Genomic DNA, 24,785 nt, shown 5'->3' with positions numbered 1-24,785 from the left:
AGGACTGACTCTGATAAGTTGTCCTCTGACTGCCCCAAATGCCCTGAGGCACGTGCAGAAACAGTAAATAGTTTAGAAGTAACAAAGTATCCTAGGATATGCTAACAGATGAACTAAAACCGCCTCTACAGTGTGGAAAGTTCCACCACCACCATGTGGAAAATTTCTAAGGTCAGGCCTCTATTAAATTGGAGCCCAGCTCCAGCTCTAATAGCTTTTCAGCCTAAGCAAGATAATTAACCCCTCTCAGTCTGTGATCCCTACGCTTCTCCCTCCAACTCCAATGGAGATTGAATTTAGATCCTTCTGCTTATGCTGGGCAAGTACAATACCACCTAGCTGTATCCAGCCCTGTTGTGACCCCCCCCCCCCCCACCCCCCCCCCCCCCCGAGACAGGGTTTCTCTGTGTAGCTTTGCACCTTTCCTGGATCTCGCTCTGTAGACCAGGCTGGCCTCGAACTCACAAAGATCCGTCTGCCTCTGCCTCCCGAGTGCTGGGATTAAAGGCATGCGCCACCGCCCGGTAACTTGTTATTTTAAATTGGCTAAGTTGGTGTTGAACTTACTTTATAGCTCAGGCAGGCATTGAACTTGTGAACTTCTGTGCTCAGCTTTGCACCTGTTCTTCCATGCCTGTGGTGATATTTTGTTTGCACTTTAACAAATAAGATTTGTCTAATGATCAGAGGACAGAGCCAGCCACTACATTAAACATAGAGGCCAGGCAATGGTAGCACACACCTTTAATCCTAGCTAGCACTCGGGAGGCAGAGATCTGTCTGGATCTCTGTGAGTTCAAAGCCACCCTGGACTACACGAGATTAATCCAGTTTAAAAGAGAAACAAAACTAGGCAGTGGTGGCACACACCCTTAATCCCAGTACTTGTGATCTCATGCCTTTGCTCCCAGTATTTGGGAAGCACACACACCATTAATCCCAGCACTAGGAAGGTTGAGACAGGAAATGATATGGCTGGGCAGAGAAAGGCATGTAAGGCAGGAGGAGACAGAAACTCGGTCCTTTTGGCTGAGGACTCAGGGGCATTCAGTTTGAGGATTCATGGAGACAAGAACTTCCCTTTTGGCTGAGGCGTTGGTGAGGTGAGAAGTGGCTGTGGCTTGTTTCCTCTGCTCTTTCAGCATTTATCCCAATATCTGGCTCCAGGTTTCTATTATTAAGACCAATTAGGATTCGTGCAACACATACCTATCAAGCTCATTATGTCTATAAAATATTAGAGATGTAGGGCAGGGTGTAGTGGTGCACCCCTTTAATCCCAACACTCAGGAGGCGGAGGCAGGAAGATCTCTGAGTTCAAAGCTAGCCTGGTCTACATAGCAAATTCCGAGTGGTGGTGGCGGTGGTGGTGCACACCTTTAATCCCAGCATTAGGAGTCAGAGGGAGGCTGATTTCTGAGTTAAAGGCTAGCCTGGTCTACAGAGTGAGTTCCAGGACAGCCAGGGCTGTTACACAGAGAAAACTTGTCTTGAAAAACACCACCCCCCCAAAAAAAATTAGTGTGTGTACATGTGCTTATATATGCAGGCTTGCACATGTCACAGTGTAAGGCTAGAGGTCGGAGGGCAACTTCAAGGTGTTCTTTCTACCATAGGATCCAAAGATTGAACACAAAGTCGTCAGGCTTAGTGGCGAGCACCTTTGCCCTCTGAGCCATCCCACTGACCCTCACATGAAAAGTATTAAACAAAACTTGACTTTTACCAAAGCCTAACCATGAGAGAAAGGAACTGGCCAACTTCAGTCTTCTCTACCCTTGCTCTACTATGTAAAGTGGCAGAAATATTAAACACTTCAGGTCACTGCCCAGTGAGGAACAAGCTCATTAGAAGACTGTGAAGTCCAGCTGGAGAGATGGCCAGTCGGTGTTGTCCTTGTGCATAAGGATGAGAACCCGGGTCAGAAAAACTGTTATTTTTTCAGGGGCATTCCATCTGAGGATTCATGAGACAAGATCTTCCCCTTTTAGCTGAGGAGTTGACGAAAAACTGGGCACCACACCAGTAATTCCAGAACTGAGAAGAGAGAGAACTCAGGGGGTAAAGGCAGGTGGATCTCTGAGTTTGAGGCCAGACTGGTTTGCAGAATGAGTTCCAGGACAGTCAAGGATACACAGAGAAACCCTGTCTCGAAAAAAAGCCCACAAAAATAAATAGATAGATGGATGGATGGATAGATAGATAGATAGATAGATAGATAGATAGATAGATAGATAGATAGGAGAACAATAGAGAAAGAGACTAATGTCAACCTCTGGCCTTCACATGCATGTGCACACACATACTACATACACAAGACTGGGCAGCAACCTAATAATAAAATTACACACTGCTTCTCCCATGCCCTCCAATCTTATGGACATATCATAAAATTCCAGTATAATAACAGGATTGCAACTGAAAGAATTGCAAGACTCAGACCCTGTGGAAGGAGGATCAAGACTGTCTTGTTGCTCGTACACACAGCTCTTTTTGCAGTACGATAAACCTGAAGAAAGTGAGGAAAACCGGAGACAGCAGGGGAGACCAAAGGCAAGGACCTCCGGAGAGGTGCTGGCCCCCAGCACCCGAATCTGACAGCAAACAGTGAACATCTCTGAAGCCTAGCCCTCCAAAGGTAAAACCTGAGCCTTACATACTATGTTCTGTTCAAGCATGAAAAACAACAAGAAAAGCAAAATCTGGAAGCATCTGAACCAGGTACTCATGGTGGAATTTTGGAATTTCAGATTAGAAATTTAAAATAACTTGATAAGCAGGCAAGGCATCTTGGCACTCACCTTTAATCCTAGCACTCGGGAGGCCAAAACAGGCAGATCTCTGTGAGTTCGAGGCCAGCCTGGTCTACAGAGTGAGTCCCAGGACAGCCAGGGCTACATAGTGAAGTTAGATGTGAAGGAGACAAGATGGAGGCCGTTGGGGGCATTGAAGGGAAGCAGCAGAGGATGTTTATGATCAAAGTCCATTGTACAAATGTATGACATTTTCAAAGAATAAAAAATTACTGTTTTGGTTGTCATGGTTGTTTTTCAGGACAAGATTTCTCTGTGTAACAGTTCTGCCTGTCCTGGAACTTGATCTGTACATCAAGTTGGCCTCGAACTCAGAGATCCATCTGCTTCTGCCTACTGAGTGCTGGGATTAAAAGCATGAGCCGCTACCACCACACAAATACCCTTTGGAAAAGGTAGTGATACTTGATTTCTCAAGTTTCTTGAAATTATTTAGCCCACTCAATGCCAACTCCATGGTGACATATAAATCCTGTGCCTCACTGGACAAAGGAAGTGTCAGCCATGGTAATTCTTCAGGACATTACCATGGTTACTAGAACCCAGTGCTCCGGAGTAGACATTCTGAAGAGAAGGGGGCACTGAGATGGCTTTCTTCAACTTATATCTATTAGGATACCAACAGTCTCTTCGGTCTAAAAAGAGAAACGCAACCAAAGAAACAAGTAAGGAGAATTTAGTGCAGTGGGACCGAGGGCCCTGCCTTTCCTAGACACTTCCTAGTCATTTCCTTTCCTCGCAGGCTTAGAGATGTAGCTTTCATTATCAACTATTGCCATAGTTAAATGTACACAGCGGGACAGTAGCCATTCAGCTTCACTTTGTTATTTCATCTTCTTCTTAAGATACATAGTTTCAACCAGGCGGCAGTGGTGGTGCACACCTTTAATCCCAGTACTCTTTGGGAGGCAGAGTCAGGCAGATCTCTGTGAGTTCGAGGCCAGCCTGGTCTACAGAGCGAGATCCAGGACAGGCACCAAAACAACATAGAGAAACCCTGTCTTGAAAAAAAACAAACAAACAAAAAAGATACATAGTTTCTTCAACCAAATAAACCTAATTCATTAGCCAGCATTAATTAAGCACCAACTAATGGTGTGTCTGTGCTTTATGTTGGTGACTAAGAGTACAAAGATGGACAGAAGACCTCTACTACTGTATTAGTCGGTGTTCTCTAGAGTCACAGAACTTACAGAATGAATCTCTCTGTGTATACATATATAAAGGGAATTTATTGGAACGACTAGCAGGCTGCAACAACCAATCCAACAATGACTAGCTATGAATGGAAATCCAAGTAGCGGCTCAGTCCCAAGAGGCTGGGTGTCCCAGCTGCCCTTCAGTGTATGCTGGAATCCTGAAGTAGACTCCAATGCCAGTGAAGGAATGGATGTGCTTACACAGGCTTCCAGCAGAAGGTGTGGCCCAGATTAAAGGTGTGTCTTCCCATCTCAAGATCTGGATTAAAGGCCTGTGTCTTCCCACCCCAAAATCTGGATTAAAGGCCTGTGTCTTCCCACCCCAAGATCTGGATTAAAGGCCTGTGTCTTCCCACCCCAAGATCTGGATTAAAGGCCTGTATCTTCCCGCCTCAAGATCTGGGTTAAAGGCCTGAGTCTTCCTACCTCAAGATCTGGGTTAAAGGCCTGTGTCTTCCAGCCTCAAGATCTGGATTAAAGGCCTGTATCTTCCCACCTCAAGATCTGGGTTAAAGGCCTGTGTCTTCCAGCCTCAAGATCCAGATCAAAGGCATGTTGTCTTCTTGTCTCAAGATCCAGATCACAAGTGTGCCCTCCATTTCTGGATTGTAGTTCATTCCAGATATAATCAAGTTGAAAACCAAGAATAGCCATCACAACTATAGAGTAGCTGACTCTCTAATGAGGAAGATAAGTAGTCATACAAAATTTGTAATATAGTATATGATTAAATTAAATATGGACTGTTAACCTCAAAGGAGTAAATACCTGATACTATAAGGTTTGGAAAACAAGAGGGAGACTTAAGATATTCCCACAGGAAATGTCTCCAGAACCAAGTGTGAAAGGCTGATTGAAGTAGATCAGGTAAACAAGAAGGGAATTAGCACTGAAAAAGGAATGGAAATGTCTCCAGAACCAAGTGTGAAAGGCTGATTGAAGTAGATCAGGTAAACAAGAAGGGAATTAGCACTGAAAAAGGAATGGAGACTGAGATCCATATTAAGTAAATTCCAAGGACCTGGACACAATGAAGAGTAAAGTAGGCACTAGGAAGCAGACCTTGAAAACAAGGTCAAGGCCAGCTAATTGAGGATGCTACCAACATTGAGAACTATTTTAATTTTATAGGGAACTGCTGGAGGATTTGAGTGTATATTTGATCTGCATTATATTTACAATGCCCGCCATGCCTCATAGAGATGTTGCAGGATCCTTGATCACACTGTGAACCCCAAGATTGTGTTATTTACTGGAAAAACCTGTTTCTAGTTGTGGTGTGGCTCAGCCCTAGCACACACCTTTAACCCAAGAGCTTTCTGCTTGAATATTGTAAACAGGATTAAATAAAATCAACCATAGGTCAAGAGGTGGATGGAGCAAGCAACCAGTTGGCAGGAAGTGAACACAGGATTATGAAGAAAAAGCCATAGAGAGTAAGAGGGAGTCAGGAGGACGGATAGAGAGACGCACAGGAAGGAGAAGGGAGGGCCACTCAGTTTGAGGAGAGTGATTGAAGAGGTAGAAGGAGAAGGGCTTCTGGGTCATTAGCGGAGGAGGAAGGTCAGCTGGGTGCTTTCTCTGCCTCTGAACTAGCAGGCTTTCACCCCAGCATCTGGCTCCTGAGACTTTATTGGTAAAATCAAATGATTGAGATTTTGTTAAAAAAACATTTGGGCCGGGCGGTGGTGGCGCACGCCTTTAATCCCAGCACTCGGGAGGCAGAGCCAGGCGGATCTCTGTGAGTTCGAGGCCAGCCTGGGCTACCAAGTGAGTTCCAGGAGAGGCGCAAAGCTACACAGAGAAACCCTGTCTCAAAAAACAAAAAAAAAAAAAAAAAAAAAAAAAACATTTGGCGCTCCATCTCGTGGCACAGACAGAGAAATCATGCTAGCTGTGGACAAACTGAGAAACCATCAGATTTGGTAAGACACCTGGGAAGTCCTCAAGGAGAAAGTCAAGTAATATTAAAAGGAAAAATCTTTCCCATGTTAAGGATAAGAAATATTATAATTAGGACCCTGTATAGTGCTACTTCAGATGGCTTGAAAATAGAAGCAGAAAATGAAAAGATAAACAACTTAGCTGAGATTGACAGAATACCAATTATAATTAATACCAGTCTGGTAATTCATATTTTATCTTTAATAGCCATAGTGGTTTTTTTGTGCCAAACATGAAAAGTGGATTAACAAGATACAAGCCTTAGAAAGACATATAAATGATAATAAGAAAAATACTCAGACACAGACAGAGGAATTTAGACAAGAACCTACTGCGTCACTGCATGATAAAACTGAAGAGGGGTGGCCCAAAGTTGTTAGAAAACCAACCTTAGTTTATCTAGTTACTAGACAAGAATGACCAGCAGACAATAGGTACCCCCAAGGTCATGAAGAAGTTAAATGGAATCCTATAGAAATATTAGCTTTGAGGAGATTTAAAGAAGCAGTCTTTTTTTATGGTATTCATTCACCCTATGTGGAGCAGATATTAAATTCATGGGCAACTCAGAACAGAATTGCCCCACAAGACTGGAAAGATTTGGCAACAGCAGTATTGGAAGCTGGTCCTCAGTTACAATGGCGAATATGATGAAAAGCGGAAGCTAGGGCCATAGAACAACAAAATATGTCAACTTGACACAGGCTAGAGTCATCTGGAAGGAGGGAATCTCAACTGAGAAAACGCCTCCATAAGATCTGGCTGTGGGACATTTTCCTAATTAATAATTATGGGGGAGGGCCCAGCCCACTGTCAGTGGTGCCATCCCTGGGCAGGTGGTCCTGGATTCTATAAGAAAGCAGGCTGAGCAAGTCATGGGGAGCAAGCCAGTAAGCAGCACCCTCCATGGCATCTGCATCAGCTCCTACCCCCAGGTCCCTGCCCTTGTTTGAGTTCATGTCCTGACCTCCTTCAATGATGGACTATGATGTGGAAGTGTAAGCCAAATAAGACCTTTACTCCCCAACTTGCTTTGGTCATGGTGTTTCATCAGCAATAGTGACCCTGACGAGGACAGTCCTCTATGAATGCTCCTATTTACCCATTCTGGTGTTGTAGTATCAGAAGCCAGAGCTTTGGCCAAATTGGTGACCTAAATAGAATTTAAGGCTAAAGACTGGACTTCAAATATATTACTCCTGCCCACTACTTACTTCCATCATCTCCAATTTTATACATTCCAGGTACCCCCTTAAGATACAGACTAGGCTGAGGAGAGAGCTGACCATGATAAAGTGTTTGCTGTGAAAACATAAGGACCTGAATTTGAATCCTTAGCATCCACATAACACACTGAGGCAAAACACAGCTGTAAACCCAGCACTGGGGGATATGGAGACAAGCAGATCTGCAGGGCTCACTAGCCAGCCCAAACTGGAATGGTGAGGTCCAAGTTCATTGAGAGACTATGTCTCAAAAAAACTGAGGTGGGGGGATATGGAGAGATGGCTCAGAGATGCTCTGCAGAGGACCTGGTTCAATTCCCAGCACCCACATGGCAGCTCACAACCATCTGTAACTCCAGTCCAGCAGATCCAACACTCTTTCCCGGTCTCTGCAGGTGCCAGACACACAAAAGGTGCACAGACATACATGCAGGTACAACATGCATACACAAAAAAATTAAATTATAAAAATTAAGACTGAGCAATAGAAGAAGATACCTGAAGTTGACCTCTGGCCTTCACACACACACACACACACACGTATACATATTCATATACCACATACACACAGATGCATGCACATATGAAACCAGGTGTGGCTCATACCTGTAATCCCAGAATTTAGGAGACTTGGCTGGATGCCACAAATTCAAGTCCAGCCTGGGCTACAAAGTGAAGCTTGGCCAACAGACTGACCCTGTCTCAAACAAACAAACAAAAATACAGACAGATGATTTCCACTTAATATTTTTTTTTAGTTTTTATTTTATGGGTATGAGCATTTTGCCTATGTATAGATTTGTGTGCCAGAAGCCAGAAGAAGGCTTTGGATCCTCTAGAACTGGAATTAGAGACAGTTGTTAGGTACCATGAAGATGCTAGGAACTGAACCCAGGTCCTCTGCAAGAGCAACTATCTAGTGTTTAATAAGTAACCATTTGCTTTATGCGTAAGAGTTATATTTATGAACATAGAATGACTTTCTTCAAGCCTCATACAGTTTCTCCAGATGTAGAATTCTAGGTGGGAAATTTTGAAGGGGTAACTTTACTCTATTGGTGAAATTATTTAGGCCACTCCACGTAGTTAAAAGGAGATTTATTTAATGGCGTAACTTACAAATTAAGGGATAGGTAGGTCGCGGGGTCTGGGGAAGGTGTATCACAGTCCAGTGATGTTCTCTGGAGCTCTCCTCTGTCTACCTCCACCATCCAGCGTCCTGGAACCAAGAGAGCGTTCCCCGATCCGGATCTCAGGTCCCCAGGCGCCTCTCTTGGCCCCGCCTTGTAGGCGTGACAGTTGCCGAAGTCTCAATGGGGGTTGGAACTTCCAGAACAAAGCTGGAATGGCTACCCACTACATTACTCCTCTAGCTAGATGCCTTTCTTTCTAAAAGGTCTTGATTTCTAGTCACTCGTGTTCTGAAAAACTGTAATGGAATGTAGTGCAGCCCTTTTTCATGCATTGTGACAGACAGTCGTGGCTCTTCCATCCTAAAAATCCATGACATTCTTTCCTGAGGAACTGTGTTTCCTTTTTATTGTCCCCTCACTCCTACCTTTTTCAGGTTCTCATTCATAAGCTATGGAACCTCCCGAGTTGATCATCTAACTTATTAAATCTTCCTACATATTTTTATTATTATTTACTCATTGTCTGGCTTCTTCAATATCATCTCCCAACTGCCACTGTTTACTATCTATTACTGTGTAGCAACTTACCTAAAACATACAGACTTAAACCTATAAACACAATTTCCCCAGTTTCAGAGGCAGCTTAGCTGAAAGGCTCTGCAACAGGGTCTTTCTTTCTTTCTTTTTTTTTTTTTTTAAAGATTTATTTATTTATTATGTATACAGTATTCTGCCTGCATGTGTCCCTGCAGGCCAGAAGAGGGCACCAGATCTCATTACAGGTGGTTGTGAGCCACCATGTGGTTGCTGGGAATTGAACTCAGGACCTCTGGAAGAGCAGTCAGTACTCTTAACCTCTGAGCCATCTCTCCAGCCCCCAGGGTCTTTCTTAATGGCTGCAGGCAGGATATTAGGAACAGCAATCTTATGTGGCCAGAGTTGGGGCTGGACAGAAGGAGCTATTGCTAAGATGTCTGGAGGCCAAAGCCTCTCTAGCAATTAACAAGACAATTCAGTTTCTCTCCATATGGGCCACACCATAGGCTTCCTGAGTTTCTTTTTCTTTTCTTTCTTTTTTTTTTGTTGTTTTTTGTTTTTTGTTTTTTCAAAACAGGGTTTCTCTGTGTAGCTTTGGAGCCTGTCCTGGAACTCACTCTGTAGACCAGGCTGGCCTCAAACTCATAGAGATCCACCTGCCTCTGCCTCCGCCTCCCTAGTGCTGGGATTAAAGACGTGCGCCACCACCAGCCAGCTTGCCTGAGTGTTTCTATGGCAGCCAACTTTTCCTTGATATGGTATATATATATATATATATATATATATATATATATATAGAGAGAGAGAGAGAGAGAGAGAGAGAGAGAGAGAGAGAGAATTGGATGGATGGATGGATGGATAGATGGACAGACAGATGGATGATAGACAGATGATTGGTAGAAAGAAAGAAAGAAAGAAAGAAAGAAAGAAAGAAAGAAAGAAAGAAAGAAAAGAAAAGAAAGAAAGAAAGAAAGAAAGAAAGAAAGAAAGAAAGAAAGAAAGAAAGAAAGAAAGAAAGAAAGAAGAAAGATGATGAATGATGGATAGATTGATGGATGGACAGACAGATGGATGATAGACATACAGTCGAAAGAACACAAATGAGTTTTTATGATCTAGTCTCAGAAATAATGGTCACGTTTATCTTTTCTATCACACTGTTGCTTGGGTCTTAAATGTCCCTCTGGGTGGTACTATGGAGAGATGACTGAACCTTTGAGGTGACTAATAGAAGTCTTTAGGTCATTGGGAGTGCTCAAAGGGATTATGGGATCCCTGTCTCTTCCTCTTTTGCTCCTTAGCAATGAGGTAAGTGGTTTTGCTCCACTCTGTATGCCTGCCATAATGTATTACCTCACCAAGGGGATCCACAGTCAAGTAATCATGGACCAGTACATCCAAACCCAAGAGCCAAAATAAAACCTTTTCTCTTTATAAGTTGATTATCTCGAGCATTTGATGGCAGTGGTAGAAAGTTAATTATCACAACTTAGAAGAGAGTCACCACACCAAGAGGGAGTATGTAGCATGAATCTTAAAGAGTCTTATTAATAAAAATAAACCTGGGGCTGGGTATTGGGGTGAATGCTGGAAGATCAGAGAAGCAGAACAAGCCAAAGCTTCCTCACCTTGCCAATTCCTCAGCTGATCCTGTTTCCTCAGACTGGAAGCCTCTCAGTCCTTATCTAGAATGAATCTCAGCTGAACTGTTGCTCAGAAGCCTAAAAGCTTAACCAGCTCTAGTTCCTGGTCCTCACACCTTATATACCTTTCTGCTTTCTGCCATCACTTCCTGGGATTAAAGATGTGAATCACCATGCCTGGCTGTTTCCAGTGTGGCTTTAAACTCACAGAGATCCAGATGGATCTCTGCCTCCCAAGTGATAGGATTAAAGGTGTGTGTGCCACCATTTTCTGGCCTCTATATCTAGTGGCTTTTCTGTTCTCTGACCCCAGATAAGTTTATCAGGGTGCACAATATTTTGGGGAACACAATATCACCACAGGAGTAAGCACACCTTTGGGATGGAAGGCGATCAGAAGGCAGCAGAGATCCTTGACTTGGTTATTGCTGTAGTTTCTACTCATCTAGGAGATGGAGTCAAGATCTCCAGGGCAAACCCTACATATGATGCTTTTTCCATGCATACATAAGCTTCACCTGTTATAAATGATACTTTGTAAGTTCGCACAGCACGAGATTAATAATAGCTAACAGGAATCAACATTTATAGCAATATGCTATAATGGTTACTTAAAACTTTTTCTGGGGGCCATGAAATAGCTCAGGCAACAAAAAAAGAAATATGATGTAGCAGAAATCTTAGAGAGTCTTATTAATAAAACAAACCCAGAGCCAGGTATTGGGTTCAATGCTGGTAGATCAGAGAGACAGAACAAGCCACAGCTATCTCACCTTGCCAATTCCTCAGCTGGTCCTGTTTCCTCAGACTGGAAGCCTCTGTGTCCTCATCCCAATGGCTCTCAGCTGAACTGTGTTGCTCCAAAGCCTGAAAGCTTAACCAGCCAAATGCTTCTAAGTTTCTGGTCCTCACGCCTTATAAACCTTTCTGCTTTCTACCACTACTCCCTGGGATTAAAGGCTGCTTTCTGGGATTAAAGGTGTGAGTCACCATGCCTGGCTGTTTCCAATGCAGCCTTGAACTCACAGAGATCCAGAGGGATTTCTGTCTCTGGAATGCTAGGATTAAAGGCATGTGCTAACATTTTCTAGCCTAAGTATCTTGTGGCTTTTCTGTTCTCTGACCCCAGATAAATTTATTAAGGTACACAATATTTTGGGGAACACAATACCACCACATATAATAATAATAAATATAAACATAAGCAAAAAAGCTGACTCAAAAGCTCCAGGAGAAGCTGTTAGTCAAGGAGAGAAGGTGTGGAGGTCAGAGGACAGTTCGTGTGGGAGTCCATTCTCCTCCTCCACCATGTGGGTCCCCAGGATTGAATTTAGACCGTTGGTAAGTGCTGGCTTTACTGGCAGCACCATCCCATCCCTGAGGTCTCGGGAGAGTGCTGTGGCGGATTTCCTGGCACCTGGTTGTCTGCTGAACTATTAGCACACTGGGATGAAACAGGAGAAGGAAAATTAAGAATCCCACATTGGCTGGGCGGTGGTGGCACACGCCTTTAATCCCAGCACTCGGGAGGCAGAGCCAGGCGGATCTCTGTGAGTTCGAGGCCAGCCTGGGCTACCAAGTGAGTTCCAGGAAAGGCACAAAGCTACACAGAGAAACCCTGTCTCGAAAAACAAAAAAAAACAAAAAAAAAAAAGAATCCCACATTGATCCTCTTATTTCCAGCCCTGTACTGTGCGCCGGTCCTCAGTGATTACGATCCAAGATCCATGCCCCCACACTCAGCTCCCCAGGAGGAACCTCCTACCCCTCTACAGTTTGAGGACATCAAAGTGTTCGCAGAGTTCCCATTCCTGTCCCTTGGCCTCTTTCACACTCTGCCTTCCTTGGCGGCCATTACAGTCTGAGTTAAGAGTGTTCACATAGCTCAGATCTAGATGAATCCTCCACTACAGAATCTGAGGTTAAAAACACATCCCTGCTGGGTGGTGGTGCACGCTTTTAATCCCAGCACTCAGGAGGCAGAGGGCAGGCAGGTCTCTGTGAGTTTGAGGCCAGCCTGGTCTACAGAATGAGTTCCAGGACAGCCAGAGATAACACAGAGAAACCCTGTGTCAGGAAACAAAAGCAACAAAAAAGTTTCTCATATTCTTTACCCTAGACATTTCTGTTTGTTGTCTTTGTTTCTCTCTCTCTCTCTCTCTCTCTCTCTCTCTCTCTCTCTCTCTCTCTCTCTTTTCCTTTTTGAGGCAAGGTCTTAATATGTATTCCCCGCTGTTTTAGAACTGGCTATATAAACCAGGCTGGCCTCAAACTCCCAGAGATCCTCCTGCCTTTGACCCAGAAGCCCTAGGGTTAAAGGTGTGGACCATGACACCCTGCCTATTTGCATTTCTTTTTTTTTTTAAGATTTATTTATTATGTATACAATATTCTGTCTGAATATATGCCTGCAGGCCAGAAGAGGGCACCAGATCTCATTACAGATGGTTGTGAGCCACCCTGTGGTTGCTGGGAATTGAACTCAAGACCTCTGGAAGAGCAGCAGGTGCTCTTAACCGCTGAGCCATCTCTCCAGCCCTTGCATTTCTTAAGAACAGCTATGCACAGCAGAGATATTTAGCAAATTGTAGCACTCCTATCATCTATCTATAGTCCAATATTCCTGTTTTGCCAGTTGTCACATTATGTCCTTTACAGCAAAAAGTTTCCTCCAGGAGTCTAATCAAGGCTTGAGTTCTGCATCTAGCGAGCACGTCTCTTTGGTCTCCTTCTACGTGAAATGGTTCCACTGCCTTTGTTTTGCGGCACTGACATTTCTGTAGAGTACAGGCAGGACATTTTGTAGAACGTTCCTACACCTGGGTTTGTCTGATGTTTCTCATCATTAAATCTGGTCTAAGCATTGGGGTGAGGGCTGAGAAGCAGCATCAGAACATCCCATCAGGGGCTCGTGGTGTTCTTTTACCACATTACTAGTGGTGTTAGCTTTGGCCACTAAAGGTGTGCGGTGGTTTTGTCCTGTGTCAAGTCACTGCTGTCCTTTTATGAGTGACAGTACTTTCTAGAATGATACTTAACAATGGGTTGTTTGGGGGATACTTCTGGGGACTTCTCACATGCACTCTAGAGCAGCATCTCTACCCCTGGGGTAATACCTGGAGGTAAGGAGAAAAATGTCATTTTTTAAAAATTCCCTCAGATGAAAGGGTGAATAGACAGACCGATCGATCTATAAATTAAGAATAAACAAACAGGAGCCAGAAATATGGTAAATGTGCTTGCCTCCGGGCCTCACAATATGAGTTTGATGTCTAGGACCCACACAGTGGAAGGAGAGAACAGACTCCCCCCATTGACCTTTGACTTTTTGCAGTGTGTGAGTGTGTGTGTGTGTGTGTGTGTGTGTGTGTGCAAATGAATATTGTTACCGTTTTATTGTCAGTTATTAAGTTCTTCCTGTGCATACTCTGTAAGTTAAGCTTTATCCCAGATGTGTACCTCCAGGAAAAGCATGGCGGGCACATACAGTGCTGTCCACAGCTTCAGGCATTCACTGAGGGACCTAGCGCATACTTCCTGCACATTGAGAGGGACGCATGTACTGCCACCCAAGCAGCCTGACTGTTGTCCTGACCTCCTGTACTAGCTCTTCAGTCTGTTCTACAAACTCAGATCAGTCACATTCTGCCTTGGCCCCTCAGCCAGGCTTCACCAGCAGCGACGTAAGTGAACCTATAAATATTCACTCTGCTTCCCTAACACTCTTACTACCATGGTATATTTTTATCACAATTTTTTCTTTGAAGGTTGGTTTTTTTTTTTCCTTTCCTAGTGGGTGTCAGTGTATTAAACATTCAACTCAAAAGAGGTTCCTCAACGTTCCCTTGTTATAGTCACAATGAAAACTCACAGAGATGAGTCAACGCATGCCGTCAGATATTCCCCCAGTCCCTGAATCCTTCCTTTCTTTTCCTCCTGATTTAAAAAAAAAACACAGCACTTGGAGAGGTAGCTCAGTGGTTAAGAGAGCTGGCTGCCTGAGTTCAGTTCCCAGCGCCCACATGGCAGCTCACAATGTCTGTAACTCCAGTTTCAGGAGATCCAGATGTCCTCCTCTGGTGTCCAGGGAAACCGCACAGTGTCCATACCCTCAGGCACACACATACAGCTAGAACAAAAATAAATCTTTTTTTTTTTTTAAGATATTCAAACCAAAGACGAAAGGTGATAGGGAGCCTTCTTCCATCTCTCTTTAGTGGCAGCCAGGGTTCCATCAGGTACCCAGAGTGGTGTAGTGTGAAAGGGCTAACACGATACAAATTTGCCACGCTTCCGCTCCCTCACCTGTAAATGGAGATAACGTCTACCTTTTTGTTCTAGAGATTAAACAGTGTGAGCCATGTGTGATGATAACTCATGCCTGTAATCCCAGCGCTTAGGAGGCTGAGACAGGAAAGACTGTAAGGGCAATCCGGCTATGCAGTGAGTTCTAGGACACATGTAACTTGATTGTTTACATGTAGAATATAAATGGACTGGGGAAATGGCTCTGTGGGTAAAGCGCTGTAAGGAAAACCTAATGACCTGAGCTTCGATTCCCCATAAAAGTCTGCTACAGCCGGGCACACTCCTATCACCCCTACGGCAGAGACAGGAGAATCTGTGATAGCGTGTGGTTCAGTCAGCCTGGCATATGCAGAGGTGAACAAGAGAGACCTCGTCTCTAACGAGGTGTAAAGCAAGAACTGACACCCAAGGTTGTCCCTTGACCGCCCCCCACACACACGCACGCGCGTGCGCGCGCGCGCGCACACACACACACACACACACACACACACACACGGAGAGGGGCAGAGGGAAGGAAGGAGATACTTTTCTAATCCTGCCTGCCATGTCCTCTGCTTAATCTTCCAGGCTTCTTGGTCTTTCTCCTATCTTGGTGACGAGATAAACTGGGAGACAGGCTGTGCCAACTGTATACTCCAGCAGAGGGCACTGTAGTTCTGGCTTGTCAAACATGCATGGCGCAGCTTCTCAGCCAACAATGCACTTGGCCAGAGACCCTCTGCTTTTGTAATGTATAGAACGACTGTACGGAACTGTGTCTTGCAAACCTAGACATACTTGTAACTGCTATGGGCCACTAAATTTCATCCCCAGGAAACCAGATGGGGAGATGTTCCTGCATTTCCCAACCAGTGTTAAAGCCTCTAGAATGGGCCCACTTCCACGCTGGTGACTTTGTTCTAGGCCACTTTTCCTACAGAGGCTCAACCTTGCCTCACTGCTCTTCCCCGGTGGGGCTGACCCAACAACGCACTAGGAGAGTGGTCAACTCAGTCCCGGTCCTCTCTGCTTCCAATGCTGACTTTAGGAATTACATCCTACATTCAGAAAGGCTAAGGCCATGATGTCATATCCCCTATCCAACTCAAGTCTGTTCCAGGTGAGCGGACACACTTGCTGAAGCTCCCACCCCCAATCAGCTGTGCACATCTGGAAGGGGACCGATAGCTTCTGTCCAAGTTCTCCATCTCTCCTGGAAGCCTTGATGGAGCTAGTTCAAGGAGCGGTTGTGTATGGTCAGGAAGAGTCAGGTCCCCGGAGCTACTCAAGTTAAACTCATGTTTCTGCCACGTGTGAGTTTGTGACCTCAGGCAAATGACTAAACTTCTCTGTGCCTCTGTCTCCTTTTGTAAAATAATGGCTTCTCCTTTGCAGAGCTGTGCAGGGTGCATTCGTATTAGCCCTCTTGATCTCTAGAAAATCCACTTTACCTAAGTCGTCTGAAGCACTAAGTCTGTGTACCGCTCATGCCCCATCTGCCTTCCTACACTCAGAATCAGCAGGCCTGCCTCTAAAGATACAAAGGAACTGGCCCCATATGGCAAACATACCCTGAGGATCTGGTTCCCTGGGCTCATGTCCACTTCCTCCCAAAGCACAGGCAATTACCTCACATCAGGGAGACAGTAAGTACAAAACAGTCCTCTGAACATACTTCAGCAAACCATCTTAATATGCCCAGGTCAATTTCAAGGATTTAATACTTCCATTTGATATGACCTTGTAGGTGGGGGTCATTTTTTCTTTTTTAAAGGTTATATTTTTATTTTATGTGCATTGGTGTATTGCCTGTACATATGTCTGTGTGAGGGTGTCAGATCCCCTGGAACTGGAGTTACAGACAGTTGTGAGCTGCCCTGAGGGTGCTGGGAATTGAACCCAGGTCCTCTGAAAGAGCAGCCAGTGACTCTTAACCGCTAAGCCATCTCTCCAGCCCCCTCGTTTCTCAAATTAAAAAAAAAATATTTGTGTACCATATGTGTGGTCTAGATGTATATGGTATGCATACATGTATGTATTAATGAGCATGCCTGTGTTCACATGGAAGCCAGAGGAGGGCACTGGATGTTCTATCTCTACCCTGTTCCTTTGAGGCAGGGTCTCTTGTTGAATTTGGAGCTCCCACTTTTTGATGAGGATTGCAGCCAGCAAGTATGAATGACCCCATTTTTATCCCCTCAGTGCTGGAGTTACAGGCATGCATGGGGCTATACCCAGCCTTTTTGTGGGTGTAAGGATATGAACTCTGGTTCTCATGTGTTCAGCACAGCAAGGGTTAGTACAGCAAGCTAACGCTCATAACTGCTAGGCCAGCCAGGCAGCTCAGTAGTCATTGTATTTTGTTTATTTGTTTGTTTGTTTTATGTGCATTGGTGTTTTGTCTTCATGTATGTCTGTGTGAGGGTGCTGCATCCCTAGAACTGGAGTTAGACAGTCGTGAGCCACCATATAGGTGCAGGGAATTGAACCCCGGTCCTCGGGAAGAACAGTCTGTGCTCTTAACCACCGAACCATCTCTCCAGCCCCCAAGTCATTGTGTTTTTACGTACAATCCCATAGCATTTTCTCTCATTCTGATATTGTATGAATTTCTAGTCAAGAGGTATTATGTAAACCAGCATGCCAAGACTATTGCAAATAATGTGCTGGATACATCATTATGACCCAAGAATCTGGAACCCACCCTTCGTCTATACGTCAGACTTCAAGGAGTCACTGAGTCTGTATTCTTCAACTGAAAACATTGGAGCCAACCAGCCCTGGTTCCAACAGAGGCATGGAGACAAGGTATGGATAACTAGATTCTAGGACCATCCCTGGCTCATAGGACGCCCTATAGTACCAAAAACTCTGCAACATTAATTAGGATGAGTACAAGGTCCACCCACATACTCTCATATTACCAAGGATGTCTCCAAAGTGCAGTCAAAGCATTAAATGTGGTTTTTATGGTGACCCCAACTTATGGCCCAGTTCTAAAAGAAGCTATTTACAGTCATTACTATTTCCCAAGCACCGTTCAGGACAGCATCAATTAGCTGTGTGAAGAACTGTTATACCACCTGCCAACGAGATGTTGATTCAGCTCCCCCATCACAGTGGAGTTTATGCATCATGTCCTTTACAGAGAACATTGCTCGGTAACCATGACATGGTTCTTACCCACCCTTCACCGCAGGCGCCTTTTCAAACCTGGGCATTTATGGTGGGAAGCTATAAGTTACCAAGCATATCTCCCAGTTTGACAAAAAGAAAAATGGAAGACAAAATCAAACCAACCCGAGGAGCAAAGTGTATGCTTGACTCAAGTGGCAGGCATCCAAGTGGGTGAGACTGGGGAGCAGACTCCAGACATAGCTGCCGTCCATATGGGAAGCCGAGAGCCTGCAGCCTGAACTCTTCGAAATCACAGAGAACATCATCTGGTTGTATCTTAAGAACAGTCTGACGCCTAAGGACCAGACGGCACTCTTGCTGTCACCTGCATTTAGAACCATAATTTACTCTCAACCCAGATCCCGACACCCACTAGAAATACGCCTGCTATCACTCCTCAATCCACCGCTATTTGTCCACGGACATATTGCTACTTTTACTTTGCCTACAACTGAACAACCAGGCTCAAATGATACCATTTCCAGGAAATGACCCCTCATTGCTGGAACCTACGATTAAGTACAGATCAGTGCCTGCTTCAGGCCAGGATCCCCAGAACAACACTCTTTTTTTTTTTTTTTTTTCTTTTTTTTTTTTTTTTTTTTTTTTTGAGACAGGGTTTCTCTGTATAGTTGTTTTGGTGCCTGTCCTGGATCTCACTCTGTGGACCAGGCTGGCCTTGAACTCACAGAGATCCACCTGGCTCTGCCTCCCCCCTCCCCCCCTAGTGCTGGGATTAAGGGCGTGCACCACCACCACCACCACCACCACCACCACCACCACCACCACCGCCGCCACCGCAGCCGGCCCGACCCAGAATGGCACTCTTACAAAGCTTTCAAGACTGCCAACCCCTCTTACATCTTCAGCTTTACAGAGGGGACATTTAAATTGGGCCTCCCTCTGGTGGTATCGTCAGTTCTAGAACGTTCAAGATCGACTTTGGAGGACAGAAAGGAGAAGGGAGGAGAGAGAGAGGATGAATGAGTGAGGTCAAGGAAGGAAAGAGGGAAACCATCAGGAGTTGGGAAAGAACTCCACAGCAGAAGTAGCACCCTCCCCCTTGAGATGAGTCAGCGATCCTCAACAGTTTCCAGAGAGAATGGTAAATACCGATCTAGTCCCTGACAAACACTAATAAGAAAGAAAGTAAAAATCGGATGGAGTGGGTCTGAGTCACGGCTCTGTGAAACAGAACAGAGACGCTTAGAACAGAAGATGAAGAGCTGGGTCTTGGGAGCCTGGCTAGGGGAGAAGGGGCCTAGCCCCTCTTTACGGCTTGGGTGACAACATGGGTGGACATCTTGGAGCAACCCTAGACAACACCCTCCTTGTTACCCCTTGACCAAGCCGTGCTGTTCTCCACCTTCAAGTTGTCACAACCCGCTCCTCTTCAGGGTTCTGAGGTGCAGACACTACCGCCCTGGGCATTACGGTGGGCACTGCTAGCTCCGAGGACACAGTTCTGTGTGCCGCTGGGAGAAAAGAGATGCCACACCACTGCCCCTGGTGGGTGACCATCTCTAGCAAAAACTCCTTGCAACCTCATCTTTACCTCAAAATAGAGACCGTGCCTTAAATCCCAGCACTCAAGAGGCAGAAACAGGCAGATCTGTGTGAGTTCAAGGCCAGCCTGGTCTACACAGTGAGATGCTGTCTCAGAAGAGAAGTAAAATCCAGATGTGTTTAAGGCTAGCCTGTCACACCTTGCCTTGAGAGGCCAGGGGAGGTAGAGCTGGTCTTCTGTGAGATGTCTGCTTTCTAAGAGCTAATCCCCGAACATGATGAACACCGTCTCCCACTACACAACCTTCCCAGGTCCCCCAAACACCCGTCCTCCATATCACCTAGCACTCCAGGTTCCAATCAACAGAAAGCTTCCTCACTCTCCTACACTTCTGAAACACTCGCCATCCTGCAGCCTGAAGTACCTTCCTAATTCTGCTCGGGCCAAGGAACTGCTTATCCTCCAGGACTTAACAATAACTTCCCCTTTCAAACCATTTGAAGTTCTATAAACATGTCAGTCTCGGGAGAGTCTGCACCCAGATAAGAAGCCATTTTTTTTTTCACCTACACTAGTCCTAAATACCTGGCCAGAATCCCAAGTCCTTCCTGTAGGAAGCCACTTAAAATCTGGGAATCAGAGAGAAATGAGGAAGGATTCTTGTAAACACAGAGTTCTTCCTCCCTCCCCCTTATCTCAGGCTTGATAACTTGACTCCTGGGATGCTGCGAATTGAATGTCAGGAGCTAGGAAAGATCCCTGCTCTGCACCTAGTTGGCATGGAGACCAGGAAATCAAAGAATAAAGTAGCCCCATTTGCCAAGTACTCAAGATAAGCCCTCTTATTTCAGACCAGAAGGATGGAGTGTCTAGGTTTCCCCCGATTATCTCAACAGACGGTAATTATTCCGTACACCAGAATAGCCACGAGAGGTACCAGGAAGCTGTACGGAAGACGTTGTTAAAAACATGTAAGTACCTTGGCGCGGAAAACACGAAATGAGCCTGAGTCCCTAAAGAGTGACTAGGGTGTCATATGGTTATGGAAGAGGGGATGCTGTCCTGTTTTACGTCTTCCCAGAATTGTGAGGACGATGACACAAAGCTGAGACAATGAAAGTACTCAGTTATTGTCACACTGCACCAGCTGAGGAGTAGAGCCAGCACCAGTAATTTGAACTGAGCTGAAACACCAAACAAGTTGGGTGACCTTGGGGATGTTCCTTTGGCCGGTTAACCTCTCCCAAGCACTAGAAAATGGGAGCCCTTTAACTCTGGAAAAGCAGGTAGGACAGGCTCTCAATGCACGCAGTCTGATGTAGGAACCTTCCAGGAACTGTGTTCTCTGAAGAAAGCCATTCCTGGGGCTGAAGAGGTGGCTCAGTGGTTAAGAGTGCTTGCTGCTCTTCCACAGGAGCAGAGTTCAGTTCCTAGCACCCACATGACAGTTCACAACTGCCTGTAATGCCAGCCCCAGGAGATCTGACACTCTTTAGGCCTCCAAGGCTCCCTCATGTGGTAAACATTCAACAGACACACATGCATACACAAATTAAAAAAGAAAGACAGAGAAAGCCATTCCCAGGACTCTACCCCTCCTTCCCTTACATGCGTCCCTCCCTCTTCTAGTAAATTCCGATTTTGCTTCATTAGAAAAGGACAACCCCTAAAAGGTCACAATCTGCATTCCACTTAAGTAATTAGTAGTCTTACAGTGACAAGGGTCCAGAAATGAACAGGTCACTGTACCAGAGGCTACAGAACGGCAGCTCTGCATGTTTGGGATCTCTTACAATCCAAGACAGCTTGGAATCCTCTTGTATTGTCTTTGTGTATTAATGTCCCAATTGTGGCAGGGTACTATGGTCCTGTAAATGTCACCACTAAGGGTCAGGGAATCTCCCAGTAATATTTCTCATATCTCTGTGACTCTGTAACTATTTCAAATTAGGTCCCCGCAACCCTGTTCTGGGCACGGTCTTTCAATGCATTTCACTCTACCACTAGGCTATATCACCAGCCCTTCTTTATATTTTTACTTTGAGATGGGCTTTCACTAAATTGCTCAGGCTTGAACTTGTGGTCCCCCGGTCTCAGCCTTCCAGGCAGCTGAGATTAGAGGCCGAAATTAAACTAAAAAACTTTAGAGATCAAAACAGGCAAAGGTAAAAAAAAAGGGGGGGGCACTTAAGTTGTTTCTAATAGCAAAAAATCATCTCAAACGTATTATTAACTAATAGGGAAAGAACGAAGTAAAAATGGTACATTTCATCAATGAATTGAGGACTTAAAAAACTCCCAAGACTACAGAGCAAACCAGAAAATATTAGGCCATAATTTGACCTTAAAAATATGAAAATTGGTGGGCGTGGCAGCACACGCCTTTAATCTCAGCACTCAGGAGGCAGAGGCAGGAGGATCTCTGTGAGTTCGAGGCCAGCCTGGTCTACAGAGCGAGATCCAGAACAACCAGGGTCATGTAGGGATCCTGTTTCAAAAACCAAGATAAGTAAATAAAATGTAAAAACATTAGGTGGAGAGCAACAGAGGAAGACATCCAACATCAGCCTCTGGTCTCCACACACACAGGAAGGAGTGGGCACACCTGCACACACATGTGCACACACACACACACACACAGAGGAAGGAGTGGGCAGACCTGCACACTTGTGCACACACACACACAGGAAGGAGTGGGCACACCTGCACACTCTTGCACACACACACACACAGGAAGGAGTGGGCAGACCTGCACACTTGTGCACACACACACAGGAAGGAGTGGGCACACCTGCACACTCTTGCACACACACACACAGGAAGGAGTGGGCACACCTGCACACTCATGTGCACACAGAGGAAAGTGAGCACACTTGCACACACACACAGGAAGGAGTGGGCACAGCTGCACACTCGTGCACACACACACACACACACACACACACACACACACACACCCTAAGGAGACTGCTCAGTTAGTAAGGGGTTTATATAGCAAGCATAAGGACTTGCATTTGATCCCTAACGCCCATGTAAAAAGCCAGGCACGGAAATGCACACTCACGACTCCAGAGCTGTGGAGGGGACAGGGGTATCTCTAGGGCCTGTTGGCTGCCCTGCCAACTTGGCCTAATCACTGAGCCCTGGGTTCTAGTGACAGACTTTTCTGGATGGCTCCTTGGGAACCTCTGGCCTCCATGTATATACCTGCACACACATGTACCTGTATAGGTGCACCTTCACACACACACACACACACACACACACACACACACACACACACACACACACCTTATACAGTGTCTTGAGCAGCAGGAACTTGTAACAGCTGTGTGTGGTATCTCAAAGTGGGGTGGTATCTCAAAGTGGGGTGGTATCTCAAAGTGGGGTGGTATCATCGGTTAGTTTCAGGGAATGAGCAAAGGAAAGCATTATTTCAGACAAGGGAAATGAAATGGGAGAGAATGATTCAGAAAAGACATTTTAACTGGGTGGTGGTGGCGGCGGCGGCGGCGGCGGCGGCGGCGGCGGCGCACGCCTTTAATCCCAGCACTTGGGAGGCAAAGGCAGGTCTATATCTGTGAGTTCGAGGCTAGCCTGGTCTACAGAGAGAGTTCTAGGACATCCAGGCCTGTTACACAGAGAAATCCCTTTTTGAAAAATAAAAACAAACAAATACCACTTGAATCAGTAGATCCATCTTGTACACATCTCAGTGGGTTGACTACTTATTTTCCCACCATCTTGGGACATCTTAGAGATAGGCTTAACTAGCAACAGGAAAAACCAAGACTAAACCATCTGACCATGCAGTGTGTGAGATGCTGGAATCTGGAAGTGAGGTAGGGTCTGGTAAACACATTCCCAGGACCTCTTCCACCGGTCACAGCAAGTTGCTGGGCGGCGCTTTTTATCCTGAGACAGAAGAACAAGTGAATCTGGAGAAATTCAATAACCTGCCTTTCTTCCCACCCAATCAGTCCCCAATCAGGTCTTCAGAGTCCCAGTGACTGATGCTCAGAACTTCAGCTTCTGGCGGCCCCAAAATCCAGGAGTGCGTCCAGAGGAAACCATCCCATGGATGCAGGGTCCACGCCATTGTCTCATTAAAAGCCCAATGACCAGGTTAGGCTGAGAAGGGTCAGGGTGGGAGACTGGGGAAAGTTCTCTCCCCCTGCCCTCACTGAAACCCATAGTATGTTTCAACTCCACTTAAAGAGCTGATAGTAAGCTGGGTGTGGTGATGCACAACTTTAATCCCAGCACTCAGGAGGCAAAGGCAGTCCGATCTCTGTGATCTGTGAGTTCAAGCCCAGCCTGATCTATAGAGAATTCCAAGACAGCCAGAGCTGCATAGAGAGACCCTGTCTCAGAAACAGGGGGGTGGGTATCAGAGAATAGAAGAGATCTGAGGCTTATCAGGGAGCGTGGGCCTCAGACCCTGGGCAGTGTGGTCTCCACACAGTATAGTTTGAGATCTGTCTGCTTTGCTTGATGGGTGAGAGACTTCTGAACAGGCACAGAATCAACGTCTCCAGCATTCCTGTGGGCTCCTGAGGATGTTTCTACGCCCACCAGCATCCACTAGACTCAGTCCTCCTCGGTAGCCCTACTTCATCCCCCACCCCCACCCCTGCCCATTCTGCGCAGAGGCAGCAGTGTGGACCATTTTTAAGGATGCTCCCTTCCCTTTAGCCTGGCCTGGCTGAATCTGAGACACTTTCTCTCTCTTCCAGATATATGGATCATTCTATTCTCAACGATAAGACCTTCACTCTATACTGAGGAGGGTGCATGCTCTGGACGGAGGGCAAGGAGGAGTGACGCCGGCCCAGTCCTCAGGACGGCCCAGTCCTCAGGCTGAATCGGGAACGGAGGGGGAGGAAGCACAATAAACAAACAGAACTAAGACACCGCCTCACACTGGGTGTGGGAGGCCGGGGAGTTACCCCAGGGCCCCTGACTCCTGCGAGAGCAGGTGTGTGAGGTTCTGGATGAGGCCAGATCTTGGTCGGAGAGGTGTGAAGGGGCCCGAACCCTGGAAGGACAGCCACACAGGTCTTGACCTAATGCCTGACAGGGGTCAGAGTAAACATCTGGGAAGACACATTTGTCCTCGTGGTGCTGAAAGACCCAGAGTGGCCACGCCCTCTGAAGACACTGCCGCTTTATCCAGAAAGGCAGAAAAACCACAGGAAGCCATTAGGTCGCAGATGAGATCGGCCCAGATATCCCAGGGACAAGAGCTGGCCAGCTGCGCCAGGCTTTGTTGCTTCTGACCCCAACCCAGGGCCCAGAGAGTTGCAAAGAACAGGACAT

The 24,785-nt window shown here is 45.9% G+C and overlaps 1 protein-coding gene across 1 annotated transcript; it reads left to right on the top strand.

Annotated features, from left to right (window-relative positions):
* The first annotated feature begins 3,346 nt into the window (after positions 1 to 3,346).
* Positions 3,347 to 24,375, top strand: Spmip11 (sperm microtubule inner protein 11). Its single transcript, XM_059247733.1, has 4 exons — positions 3,347 to 3,478; positions 20,318 to 20,437; positions 23,447 to 23,591; positions 24,203 to 24,375. The coding sequence occupies exons 1-4, from the start codon at positions 3,400 to 3,402 to the stop codon at positions 24,249 to 24,251; spliced, it is 393 nt and encodes a 130-aa protein (XP_059103716.1). The 5' UTR covers positions 3,347 to 3,399; the 3' UTR covers positions 24,252 to 24,375.
* The last annotated feature ends 410 nt before the right edge of the window (positions 24,376 to 24,785 follow it).

Source organism: Peromyscus eremicus, chromosome 20 (assembly GCF_949786415.1).
Source record: "Peromyscus eremicus chromosome 20, PerEre_H2_v1, whole genome shotgun sequence".
NCBI classification, from domain to species: Eukaryota; Metazoa; Chordata; class Mammalia; order Rodentia; family Cricetidae; genus Peromyscus; species Peromyscus eremicus.
This window is presented reverse-complemented; position numbering and strand designations above follow the sequence as displayed.